The sequence below is a fragment of the Cynocephalus volans genome, chromosome 10 (genome assembly GCF_027409185.1).
Source record: "Cynocephalus volans isolate mCynVol1 chromosome 10, mCynVol1.pri, whole genome shotgun sequence".
Lineage (NCBI taxonomy): Eukaryota > Metazoa > Chordata > Mammalia > Dermoptera > Cynocephalidae > Cynocephalus > Cynocephalus volans.
This window is the reverse complement of record NC_084469.1, coordinates 25,297,030-25,310,053: the sequence shown is the minus strand read 5'-3', so window position 1 is coordinate 25,310,053 and position 13,024 is coordinate 25,297,030. Positions and strand designations below refer to the sequence as shown.

The window sequence follows — 13,024 nt, the reverse complement described above, 5'->3', positions numbered from 1 at the left end:
GACTGTCTCTCTAGTGCATAGAAGGATGAAAAGGTAATTGAAAAGGGAATAACTAAAAAGTAAATTACAGAAAAAGCAGCAGTTTCTCAGAATGTGATTTGACGCTGTTTCTGCTGGGTCACTTATCACCTAAAATAATCTTGGGTTCCTGGAAAATCAGGATTATTTTCAAGAATATGGGACCAATTGTTGTTCCTAGCAGGTCTCATGCCCCGTTAGGAGACCCTTTGGAGATGCCCTGCTGTGTGGCAGGCCCCCCTCTGCCAGGGTTGGATGGGTTGGGGGCTGGGCTGTTCTGGGTCCTTCACTCAGAGGCAGGGCCCACATGAGCTGCTAATATTCAGCTGGGTTGTGAGAATCAAGCTGACCTTGTCAGCTGACAATCTGAGCCCTGACCAGGTGGTCCCACACATAAACCAACTTCCATGTGGATCCAGAATCTTCTGCCAGACGTGGCCAGGTTTTAAATGGGCCACCAAGAAGAACAGAACAAGCAGTGCTTTTATTGGTCCTGGCCTGAGACCTCTGTGGTTCCTCTTTCTAGACACTAAAGAGATCCCTCTTCCTGCTGAAAGAGCTCACCAACAAATTCAGGTAAGGCCTTTCCCATTCCCACTTGTCCGAGCCTTGCCCTGTGGGCCCAGATCTGGGTTCCGGGATGGAACTGGGGGTGATAAGGGGGTCTTCTCTCAGATGTTCAGGCACAGAGAGAGGCTGGGTCTGAGATTTGTCTTCCAAGTGTGTTGAGGGTCAAGCCACGGAAACCAAGCCCCTCTCACGGGTCTGCAGGCCAAGCATGGGGTTGGTCATGGGAGTTGGTGACAAGGGCCAGGGGCCAGGGAGAACCAGAAGGGGACATGCCCCAGCTGGAATGGGAGTCAGGCTGGCCTTGCAGTCTGTTGGGGCTGGGTGCTGACTGATGTTTGCAGAGGTCATGAGTGTCCACGTGTGTACCCTCCTTGGACAGGTACGCTGTGTTTGGCCTCGGCTCCAGCATGTACCCTCAGTTCTGCGCCTTTGCTCATGACATCGACCAGAAGTTGTCCCAGCTGGGGGCTTCTCAGCTTGCCCCAACAGGGGAAGGGGACGAACTCAGTGGGCAGGAGGACACCTTCCGCAGCTGGGCTGTGCAAACCTTCAAGGTCAGTTCCCAGATGGAGCTGCCCCCACAGCACAGACAGGGATGCGGTTGTGCATTCATGCCCGGGATGTCTGTGCCTGGCATCATGGGTGGCATGACGTCTGCCCGGTCCGCTATGTACCGTCCCAGACTTGGGCCAGGACTACAGGCCTGAGGGCTCTGGTGGCTGCTGTTCACCCTCAACCCAGCAGAAGAGCTCTGCTCTACACATTGCCTCCTGGGTGGGAGAAGGTGGTTCAGACACCTCCCTGCCCTTGGGGAGCTTCTGGTTTAAGGTTTTTCCCCCACTGACTGTTTAGCTCACGCTTAACAAACTTGCCTTGTCTCAGCCTACCAGCCACAGAGAACTCAGGGACGGGGACCACACAGTTGAGTTCTTTGGATCTGTCTTAGTATCTCCATAGGCTTAACCCCACTGATTTAGAGAACTCATCACTTAGGCGAAGAGTTTCACTCAGCAATGGCACTTGAGAGCACCAGCTTGAGTCAGGGCAGGCTTGGTTCCAAAGCCTTGGGCCTCCCTAATGTGATTCCATATAAGGAAAGTGGCCGCAATTAAACCTCCCTCACAGCGTGGGCATGAGGATAAAATGAGATAATGTTAATATCGATATTTATAATAATAATGATAGCTACTAAGGGCCAAGCCCAGGCACCTCTGTGAGTTCTCGCAACAGCCCTATCAGAAAAGTGTGCTTAGAAGTTACCCGAAGCACTCAGCTCAGCATTTGGCCCATGTTAAGGGCCTAAACAATGACAGCCCCGTGGTGGTGATGATGACCGTGAACACCAGTCTGCTCTATCTCCTTCCAGGCAGCCTGTGAGACATTTGATGTCCGAGGCAAACACCACATTCAGATCCCCAAGCTCTATACCTCCAAGGTGACCTGGGACCCGCACCACTACAGGCTCGTGCAGGACTCACAGCCTTTCGATCTTAACAAAGGTACCTGCTTCTCTGCACCACACGGGGCTTGTTTGTGCTTCCTGCCTGGGATGGGATCTCTGAGCTCTGAGCCTGTGATCAAGGACACCACCAGGTCCCTCTGAACAGAGACCACTGGTCTGGGGCTGCCAGGCATCTCTCGTTGCATCCACGAGCCTATTAGGTTGTGAGACTCAAGGCTCTGAGGGAGGCTGTTCGGGAGGAAACCCTGGGAGGGTGGTGGAGGGAGAAGGGCACTGCACTGGGCCCTTTGTGCACATGGGCTAAGTAAGCCCTGACACTCATCTTCGAGAAAGGCACAGAGGAGAGACTGAGCTTCCAGGAGGCGAGGCACATTGCTGTGCTCCCACTGGAAGCTACGCCTTGTCCTGTGACCACCGTGGTCCTGCAGGTTCTGCGTGTTTAAGATAGCCCCGACTGCAACTGCTGTCCTGCAGATACCAAGCCACGGAGATGTCCTGGGACTTCCCATATATTTAAATTGAACTTCTGATCACCTAGCAGTATCACAGCCACCTTCTGACAGACCAAGGGTCTTTATTTGTGATTCAGAAATGGTGGGAAAAAGGAAGGGAAAGAAAACCCTAGGAGCCACCCCAGCAGGACATTCCAAGGGTAGTGTCCAGGGGTGATCGACTCAGACATGTGGGGCTCTCCTACCAGTGCTCCAGAGCCACTCTGCCATTGCACTGTCCCTCTGTCCTCTCCAGCCCTCAGCAGCATGCACTCCAAGAGTGTCTTCACTGTGAAGCTCAAATCGCGGCAGAATCTGCAGAGCCCAAAATCCAGGTAAGGGGTGCATGGGGCTTCTGGGGTGATATTCCAGAGATTTTATTTTAATGAATGAAAGACCAGAGCAAGTCAGTCTTTGCATGGGTAGGAGAGAAGTGTCCGCCGGCCTTGGCAGCATTGCCATTCATAGGACCAGGTCATCGGGTAACCTGTGGCCACCTGTGCCTTTATGTCTGGTCTCAATTAAGCACAGGCCAGTTTCCCAGCTTGGGAACTAGGCACCTGCTTACTTCCCCCACTTCCTCACTGAACTCTTTCACTGAAAGGAGAGGGCAAGAGAGACTCAAGCCATTGGACTGTCCTGTAACATTTGGCAGGGAAGGAAATTTCCCAGCCAGGTTAAACAAGTGTTGTGGTTTATCTGTAGGTTTTGTTTATCTGTGCTGTCCTCCCCCATTCATCAGGAAAACTGGTCTTTGTTCTGATAAGAACAGGATTTGTGCTGGAGACAAGGAAACTCCGAGTGGGGTGCTTTCCCTAGGCAGTCTGTGGCCAAGCCCCCAGGAGCTCGGAGGGCTGCTGGGGAGGGCTGTGGCCCATCTTCTCCCTAGGGTTAAGCTGCAGGATCTGGTTAGCCCTGGCCCTCTTGAGTGCCCCACCTAGGGGGTGTGCCTTGTCCCAAGCTCAGTCTGGTCACCCAGGCTCAGGGAAGCGGGGAGGAAAATGAAAGAAGGGCACATTTCCTGGGGAAACCGGCCCACCCATCAGGAGGAAGTCCTGGTGACATCACCAGAGGCTTCTTTTTCCCTTCCCCAGCCGCGCCACCCTCCTGGTGGAGCTCTCCTGTGAGGACAGGCTGAACTACCTGCCAGGAGAGCACCTCGGGGTCTTCCCAGCCAACCAGCTGGCCCTGGTCCAAGGCATCTTGGAGCAAGTGGTGGACGGCCCTGCACCCCACCAAACCGTGTGCCTGGAGGCCCTCGATGAGAGCGGTGAGCCCTGTGCAAGGGATCAGAGGCACCCCACATCCTTCCGCCACCCCCACCCTGCTGAGGGGCTGGGCCTGGGCCTGCCCTGTGACGACTACCCCTGCCCTTCCTTCTGGCCAAAGCTCGTGTTAAAGCAGCCTTGAAAACAGCTCCAGCCCATGGGAGTAGCTCCCTGGCCTTGGCTTCCTCGGCGGGCGTGACACATCCAGAGAATGTACTCCCTGAACGCAGTGGCCCAAAAAAGTGCAGGTCAGAGAAGCAAAGTCTGGCCGTGTACTCCACTGTGCAGGAGAAAGCGGGAGAGCCTGAAACTTGGGAATAAAGGGACAGAGATGCCCTTGTGACTGTAGGACACAGACATAGTTCATCAGGCCTCTGGTACAGATGAAATAATAATAATATTTTTACCTTTTATTGAGCACCTGTGTACCAGGCATGGCACCAAGAGTTTTACATGTATTATTTCATTCAGTACTTGACCAAACCCAGCAAGATAGCTTTTGTTATTGCATCCATTTTACAGGGAAGGAACCCAAAGCTCAAGGGTTCAGTCACCCAGCTAGCAAGTTGGGAGCCAGAGTCTGAGCCCATGTCTGCTGTCTCCAGGGTCCATGCTGTGTCTGCCCTGTATACTGCCTCGTGGGATTCTCTGAGACTTGCCACTTCTCTTTGGGCTGATCTTCTGCTCACCCAGCACCTCTTGGCATAGCACCCTAAGGACTGCCATCATGGGCTTGTCTCTAAATGAATAACTGGCCTCTGGGTTGTATATTAGTCTTTGGTGGATTTAGTCATTGTGAGTCTATGGTTCGCCTGTGGGTGTCTTGCTAAAGTCGAGGTCTGGGCCAGAGAGAGACATGGTTAGCTGGTCAGGATTGTGTCAACCTAGGTGCCCATTGGAGGGCTGATGGTCAGCCTTCCCTGGCAGCCCTGTCTCTGGGCACCACCTTCCTCTTGCCTTTTGCTCATCCTGGAGCCAGAACTTCAGTATCTTCGCTCTCCTGCAACTGGAGGACAGAGGGTTTCTGCCCCAGGGACCTTGTCACCCTCTGAGAAGCCCAAATGGGGCCTTTTCCCCATCCTGACACCTTCCTTCCCTATCCAGGCAGCTATTGGGTGAGGGACAAGAGGCTGCCCCCCTGTTCACTCAGCCAGGCCCTCACCTACTTCCTGGATATCACCACTCCACCAACCCAGCTGCTGCTCCAAAAGCTTGTCCAGCTGGCCACAGATGAGGCCGAGAGACAGAGGCTGGAGACCCTGTGCCAGGTGAAGGCTGGGGCTAGTGGGTGAGGCAAGGGCGGGTTCCAGGGTGCGGGGAGCCAGAGCCCAGAGCTGGTTGTTAACCTTCAAAGAGAATCCACCCAGTTTCCCAAAGTGAGACTTGCCAAAAGCTGGAGGGAAGCCAGGTGTCATCTGCTGTCCCATCTCTAGGACACAGTTATGTTGAGTGAATGGAAATTGTCTGCATGTCTGCAGGAGGCAACCAAAGTGCACTTCCTTGGAAATTAGCTAGAAAAGGGAGCCACTGTGTCTCATCTGTCTTTGTATTCCCAAATTCTGTAACAAACTTGGAACTTAACAAGTATTGCAGGATGGATGGTATGGATGAGTGGATTAATGAACATAGCAGCAGACAGATGGTCAAATTAATGAACTAATGAGAGAATGCATTAACTCACCTGTAACTTTCTGGGTCCAGGTGTTTGTTTGCAAAAAACACTGGACATCATTATTATCATCTTCGTTATGGGTGAGCGTATTGACTCTGACCACCTCCACAACCATTATTCTGTGGCTGCACTGTACTAACCGAGCACACTTTTTTCACTTAATTCTCACAACATCCCCATGGGGTAGGCTATATTATCTTCACTTCACAAATGTGAAGTCGTTGGGACAAGATTCCACAGCTAGCAAGGGCATCTAGCCAAGATTTGAACCCAAATCTGATTGGTTCCTAAGGCTTGCTGCAAATCAGATCATAATAAAGATTTGACCCCTGCCCATGAGTTGCTGACAGTGGAATTCTAGGTACACCAGTTAGATAAATGCTACTCACTGAACTAACAGAGTTCCTTCAGAACAGGGACTATTTCCTCTCCAACATGGTAGTCTCAGCACCCTGGACAGCGCCGGGTCCAAGGAAGTGTTTGAGTGAGTGAGTGAAGGAATAAGTACTACTGTGACAATTTCTTTCCCCAGAGTGGGGCAGGTGCCCGGAGTCCCTCACACTGCTCTTGACTTTCAGCCCTCAGAGTACAACAAGTGGAAGTTCACCAATAGCCCCACGTTCCTGGAGGTGCTGGAGGAATTCCCCTCCCTGCGGGTACCTGCTGGCTTCCTGCTCTCCCAGCTCCCTGTTCTGAAACCCCGGTACTACTCCATCAGCTCCTCCCAGGACCACACACCCATGGAGGTCCACCTCACCGTGGCCGTGGTCACGTACCGCACCCGAGGTGAGGCTGGGGCAGGGGCTCGGGAGCAGTCCACCTCTGCTACTTATTGGGCAGCTGTTCAACATCTCTGAGCCTTCGTCTCCTCCTCAGTTAAATGGGTGAAAACACCCACCTCCCAGAGTTGTTAATAATAATAGGAGGTGTGTAGGAGAGAGAACTACGAACAGGCACTAAGCTAACCCCTTTCCATGTGTATTATTGGTAACCATGTGAGATAGGTTCTGTGACATTTTAAAACTGAGGAAAATGAGGCACAGAGAAGTTAAGCCACTTGTTCAAAGTCATACTGTTAGTAAGTGGAGAGCTGAGATTCAAACCCAGGCAGTCTCACTGCCCAGACCAAGTTCTCAACCACTCTACTGTCCTACTATGGTTGGGACAATTTAATGAAAATTAAAATAATTTAATTTTAAAATTTAAATAATAATAAAAAAATTTAATTTTAAAATTAAACAATTTAATGAAAATGAAAATAATGGGAAGCACCCGGCACTTAGTGGGAGCTCAGTGATTCCTGATCTTCCTTATGGTCCAGCCTGAATACAGGGGTGATTCTGCACAGGTTGCTCGTCCATCCAGCTCCTTCAGTGGGGTTTGGCTTTGCACCTCTCCCTACTCGGCACCATGCTGGGTGTGCAACTACGGCAGACACAGCCTCTGCCCTCGTGCAGCAGCCAGCGGAGCCATGCAGAGAGAGGCGTAGAAATAATTGGACGATTATCATTATGTAGGTGCCAAGAGGGAAAGTGCGGGTGCTATGAGGGCAGCAAATGGGGGGTGAGGCTACCACAGACTGGGAGTCCTCAGATCTTGGGTGGTTGGCCTTGGCTCCTCCACTGCATGAACTCCACCCCTGCCTGCCCCCCATAACTGAGCATGGCCTGGGTTAGCGAAGCTGGGAGCTGGCCCACACCCCAGAGCCCTGTGTCCTCTATGAAGCACTCAGTTTCTAAGAATCAGGCAGAGACTCTGTATGCTCTGCTGGAGAGCACCCACACAGACCAAGTCTCAGTTGTCAGACCAGGAGAGGAGAGGCAGGTGTGTCCTGTAAGAGCAAGGTTCACTCCAGAGAAAAACCAAAGGGACATCTCAAGTTGGGTGGAGGCCTCCTTTAAATGCTGGCCATTGTGAAAGAAATGTAACCTGGAGAAAGGTGGGGTTTCCACAAGCCCAGGAGGGGACATTGGGGAAAAAGGTGGCATGTTGGAGCAGGCTGGGATGGTCAGGAGGTCGTCCATCCAAGGGTTCCTACCAGCAAGGGCTACACTCATGGGTACACTCAGCAGTTGCCATTCCAAGGAGTCACTTTGTGCTGCTGTTGGTGGAGCTAAGTGGGGGCTGGGAGGGTCCCTGGAGAAACTCTTGGAAGGAGCACTGGAGTAATAGTCAGGGGACCTGAGCGGTCCACTTGATTTCACCACTGTACCCTCGTTGCAGGTGGCCAAGGTCCCCTGCACCATGGCGTCTGCAGTACCTGGCTCAGCAGCCTAGAACCCCAAGACCCGGTACCCTGCTTTGTGCGGAGGTAAGCACCCCCTCCACTCTGTCTTCTGTGGGACCAATAACCCCTGGGAGTTCTGGGATGAAAGGGAGGGATTTGGGGTGTAGGTGCCACTCTGGGCCATAAAGAAGGCTTTGGGGTCACACTGGGCCCTCTCCTTTCTATCCCCTGCTGCAGAGTGTGGCTGAATCTCTAGCAGGGATAGTGGTAACAGGGGTGGTGGTGGAGCCTAGCACACGATGAGGTCATCCCTTTTTCAAAAGGACCCCAGGGGAGGTGATGGGGTGCCTGGACAGGGAAAATGGAGCAGCCTGCAGGACTTGGGAAGTCCAATTTGAGCTTGTAGTCTCCTCTACCCCCCAGTACTACCACCCACCACACACCCAGCTGCCCAGCCCCTGTCCCGCCTGTGCCTCTGGCCCAGGGTGTCTGAGGGCTGGGCCTCTCTCCTGTCCCCCTTCAGTGCCAGTGGCTTCCAGCTCCCTGAGGACCCCTCCCATCCTTGCATCCTCATTGGGCCTGGCACAGGCATCGCCCCCTTCCGCAGTTTCTGGCAGCAGCGGCTCCATGACTCCAAGCACAAAGGTACAGCGTGTGGGTTCCTAGGTGGGAAGGGTGCACAGGTGGTCAGCACCTGCCTGGAAGTAGAACTGGAGCCAAGGGAGGGTTTGTGCAACCATCCCACAAATGTTTCCTGGCCTGTTTCTCAAGGGAAACCTCTCACGTTTGTGGCTTCTGTGGGGTTAGAGTTGTGTCTCCCTCTACCTCCCATATGGGAGCCAGGGCTCCTTCTTGGGGCAGTGGGTTAATGGGAAAGTCCCTGCTTTTGACCTCTGATGGGCTGCATGGAATCCTGTATCTGCACTTTCAGTTGTGTGATGACAGATGAGCGATCTGAATGCCCTGGGCCTCAGTTTCCTCATCTGTCAAGGGGATGATGCTAGATAGGGTACTTTGGAAGTGAAATGAGAATTCAATGGCCCGCCCTCTGGTGGCCATCACGGTAACTGCCCCCTGCTGGGTCTTGCAGGGCTTCGGGGTGGCCGCATGACGCTGGTGTTTGGATGCCGCCGCCCAGACGAGGACCACCTCTATCAGGAGGAGATGCTAGAGATGGCCCAGCAGGGAGTGCTGCATGAGATGCACACAGCCTATTCTCGCCTGCCCGGCCAGCCCAAGGTAAGTGCAGCCTCACAGTAGGTGGAGCATTAAAAGCTTGTGCTCTGGCTCCCCACAAGCCTCTCACCTCTCTGAGCCTTTATCTCCCCAACTCTAAAATGGGGGTAATTATGCAACCATTAGAGTGATGCTATGAAGATCATTATGTCCTCTCTTCCAGGGGAAGAGACAGGCTTGGAGAGGTTTGGGACCAACTTAGGGTTACACTGCTGGTTAATCCCCAGAGCCCAGCCTGCTGAAGGTCCCCAGCAGCCTCCCTGGGATGCACAACGGTCCAGGGAGAGGTGGTCTCTGCCAGCTTCCTGCTCAAGCCCAGCAAGGCTGGAGGGTGGCCACTGCTCCCACCATGGCCCTCAGATGGGCTGTGCTGCCCCTGGGGGCAGTTTGCCCCATGAGCCTGGGGTGTCAGAATAGATTCTCAGCCCTCACAAACTTGCCCCATCAGGGTTCCTCTGGGACCCAGTGCTCTGTTCTCAGTGCTGGGGCCACCGGGCATCTGGTGTGGAACAAGAGCAGTGAGTCCCCGACCGACTCCTGGGCCTTCTGTATAACTGGGGAGTCTGGGGATCCGTACCCCTGCCCTGAATTCCAGCAGGGATCTGATGGGCAGTCTGCCTTGACAGGCTCCCTTTTCCAGGGTATAGGCAGGTGGGCCTCAGAGCCCTGAGTGGGGAACCTGGCTTGATTGATGCCTCTTTGAAATATGGTAAATTGAGAGAAAAATCTGGGAGCTCCTTAAGGACAGGATATTCATCTCTTTGATGATGGGCTTGGGCTGCGCAGGGTGTCAGTGCACCTCCTTATTCTGGACCTGGTCCCTGTGCCAGGTCCTGGCTGGGAGGGTGCTCACCCTGCAGCCCTTAATGCCCTCTCCCTGCCTCCATGTGGCCAGCAGGCCTGACCACAAGCCTTGCTGCCAGCAGCAGGGGACAGGAACCACCATCTCCTCTGGTTTCAGGTCTATGTTCAAGACATCCTGCGGCAGCAGCTGGCCAGCGAGGTGCTGCGAGTGCTCCACGAGGAGCCAGGCCACATCTATGTTTGTGGGGATGTGTGCATGGCCCGGGACGTGGCCCACACCCTAAAGCGGCTGGTGGCTGCCAAGCTGAGCCTGAGCGAGGAGCAGACTGAGGACTACTTCTTCCAGCTCAAGGTATGGTAGCTGGGGTGTGGGCTGGGGAGCCACAGGAGCCAGGACTGTGGGGGGCGGGGAGGGGGTAGAGAACCAGGGCGTTGGGCCCAGAACAGTCCTCGGCCCGCAAAGAATCCTGGAAGTGGCAGGAGGTCAGAGCTGGCTGGGCTGTGAGAAGGCCTAACTCTACATCCTGGTCTGGTTGCCAGCTAGCTTTGAGAAGTCAGGTAAATGTGCTCTATTTTCCATCTGTGGAATGGGAGCAGCAGAGTCCCCTCGGCCTCTCCTCAAATCCCCCTTTCAGAAAGTATCTGTGTAGTCAAAGCAGGGCTGTGAACACCAGGGACAGGAGGGCTGCCCCCTCTATCAGCCTCGTGTGAACCTCATACTTGTTATTTACACCCGTGTGGGTGTCAGCTCACCCTCGTCCTCACCAGCAGGAAGGGCTTGCATTTTTATGATGATAATAGCAGTGACATTTGCCAAGGGCTTACGCTGGGCCAGGTGCTTGCCAAGGACTTTCAGGTGGCATTTCATCCAGTCCTCCCAAGGACTTTATGAAGGGAAGCACTGCTTTCACCCCCATTTTATGTGGGGAAGGGGCCCCGTGGGGTCCACAGCAGTGAATGCTAGAGCCTAGAGTTCAGTCTGCCTCTTACTGGCTCCAAAGCCTGTGCTTGTCACTTCTATGCTGTCCCTAAGACACATTCGTATGGCCAATGGAATATTTATTGAGTACCTACTATGTGCTGGGAATAAAGCACTGAACAAGACAGTCAAAAATTGCTACCTGGATGGAGCTTACTTTCTAGTGGGGCTGACAGAATGAAATAAGTAAATATGTAGTGCTTCAGAGAAAAGCTAAACCGGAGAAGCACAAGGAGAGTTGAGGGGGTGCAATTTTAAATAGGATGGTCCGGGAAGGTGTCACTGGAAGGTGACATTTGAGTAAAGACCTGAAGGAGGTGAGGAGGAAGCCCTGTGGATACTGAAGGAAACAGAGTTCTGGGCTGTTCTGGAGAAAGCAGCACGTGCAAAGGCCCTGGGGTGGGAGTTAGTCTGGGGAGTTTGAAGACCAGCAAGGGGATCACAGACATTTCCCAAAACGTGTTCAGTGGGACGATAGGTATTTGGCATCAAAAAGTTTCCAGAGTCAAGTAGCCTGGGACGTGCTCAGGGAAACAAAGACAACATGTTGCTTTACAACAAGGCTTCTGAGAGCCTTGCACAGGCTGTTGTGATCGTGACACTTCAAGACTGGGAGAAAATAGGCCACATCTCCCAAGGGCGTTTACTGCAGAGCTCACGTTTCCCAGGGCATCCTGTGGACAAGCGCTAGGAGGGAAATGGGAACGCCAGTAAAGCTTGGGGAGATGCTGAGATAGTCCACGCCAGAACAGGCGCTGATGGGGGTTAAAGACTCTAAACCAAATTCAAGCACAGTCTAAGCATGACAGTTGGCTCTTGAACATGTGTGTGCTGGGAAGCTGGGCAACCTCAGGGGCTTGTCCCCACCGGGCCTTGATACTGAGAGGCGCTGGGCAGTGGAGCTGACACATTGGTCTCTGTTTCCCCTTAAAGAGCCAGAAGCGCTATCATGAAGATATCTTCGGTGCTGTGTTTTCCTATGAGGTGAAAAAGGCCGGGGCAGCGGAGCAGCCCAGCAGCCTGGACACCTCAGTGTTCTGATGGCCCATGTGAGAAGTTAAAGCTGCCGGCACAGAATTTAATGATGGAGACAACGCTCAGTTATCTGAGGTCATAAGGCCTGGGGAGATGGAGGAAAGTGATGTCCCAACCACATTATTTTCCCCGTCCTCCCCCCACAAGCCCTTTATTGACCTACTACCAAGTAGCATTCTGGATTGATTGGAGCCTCTTCTCTCAAGTTGGGCCCTCCCCAGTCACTTGGAGACTAAATCTGCAATGCCAGGCCTGGCAAGTGGGTCAGAGAAAGATGGAACCTTCTTTTGACTGCACCACTTTTAGTGACCACCAGGAGGCACTGTCGTGCCACTCTGTATTTACCTCCGCGTGTACAGTTATTTATGCCTCTGTATTTAAAAAAACAAACACATACCCCAGTCTGCTCCCATAGGCCACTTCCCTGTATGATCCCTTAATGGAGATATTTATATAAAATGCATTTTATTTTAAACACACTGTGTGTGCGAGGGTGTTTTGTTGGGAAAACAGCCTGAAATTACAGAGTGGGGGGGCTGTTTGGTGCCACAGCGTGGACCAAGATCCCCCAAAAGGGACATACCAGCCAGGCCATGGCTTCTCTGAAATGGCTGCCTGGGACACAGGGGCAGCAGGTAGAGTTTTGTGCTTGTCTGAAGGCCTGCGGTGGGGGCGGGGGCACAGGCTTGCCTGTGGGGCCAGAGCTGTGCCTCGCACAGGAGCGTGGCAAGGGTTGGGACCCTGCACGGGAGGCTAATTCTATAGTGAAGGCCTTGACCACAGCCCTGTCTTAGAAAGTCTTTTGCTCTGGGGCTACCTGCGTCGTGAGGGTTTGGCTGGTAATCTGAGAAAAGCTGGCGAGGTCTGCCATGCATGGAGGACTTGGCAGTGAGCGGGGGGCACACACCCTTGCCCAGAGACTGTGGACCTTTTCTGGGTTTGCAGCCAGCCAGGGAAGCTTTCTTAAGAGACTGAGCCTCATCTCCTTCTCTGGGTCAGAACCAAGGAAGGAACTCAGTTGGGGATAAGGGAGGTCTGGCAAAATCTGGCTCCCAGCTCCAGTTTGGCCTGTTCACCAGCTCCCTCACCTACTGCCCCCTCCCCTCCCACTTCTGGCAGTGGCTACTCAATGGGTGGGGATGGGGGCAGGGGAAATGGGTGTGCCGACCTCCAGTGCCCCAGAAAAGCTCCGTGCCCTGAACAACAGCAATGCGTCTGAACAATGTGGTCAAAAGTCCTGTCACCTAGACCGAGGCTTCTCC

At 53.4% G+C, this 13,024-nt stretch overlaps 1 protein-coding gene across 1 annotated transcript in view; it reads left to right on the top strand.

Moving 5' to 3' along the window:
* The window catches only part of NOS2 (nitric oxide synthase 2), a 36,623-nt gene extending 24,446 nt beyond the window's left edge, over positions 1–12,177 (top strand). Inside the window, exons 15-27 of the mRNA XM_063109812.1 lie at positions 545–594; positions 968–1,142; positions 1,955–2,087; positions 2,798–2,876; positions 3,636–3,811; positions 4,914–5,077; positions 6,060–6,267; positions 7,705–7,792; positions 8,232–8,353; positions 8,799–8,947; positions 9,906–10,100; positions 11,661–11,759; positions 12,013–12,177. Coding sequence (XP_062965882.1) covers positions 545–594; positions 968–1,142; positions 1,955–2,087; positions 2,798–2,876; positions 3,636–3,811; positions 4,914–5,077; positions 6,060–6,267; positions 7,705–7,792; positions 8,232–8,353; positions 8,799–8,947; positions 9,906–10,100; positions 11,661–11,759; positions 12,013–12,177 — 1,803 coding nt within the window. The remainder of the gene's footprint in view (positions 1–544; positions 595–967; positions 1,143–1,954; positions 2,088–2,797; positions 2,877–3,635; positions 3,812–4,913; positions 5,078–6,059; positions 6,268–7,704; positions 7,793–8,231; positions 8,354–8,798; positions 8,948–9,905; positions 10,101–11,660; positions 11,760–12,012) is intronic.
* Positions 12,178–13,024: the final 847 nt, after the last annotated feature.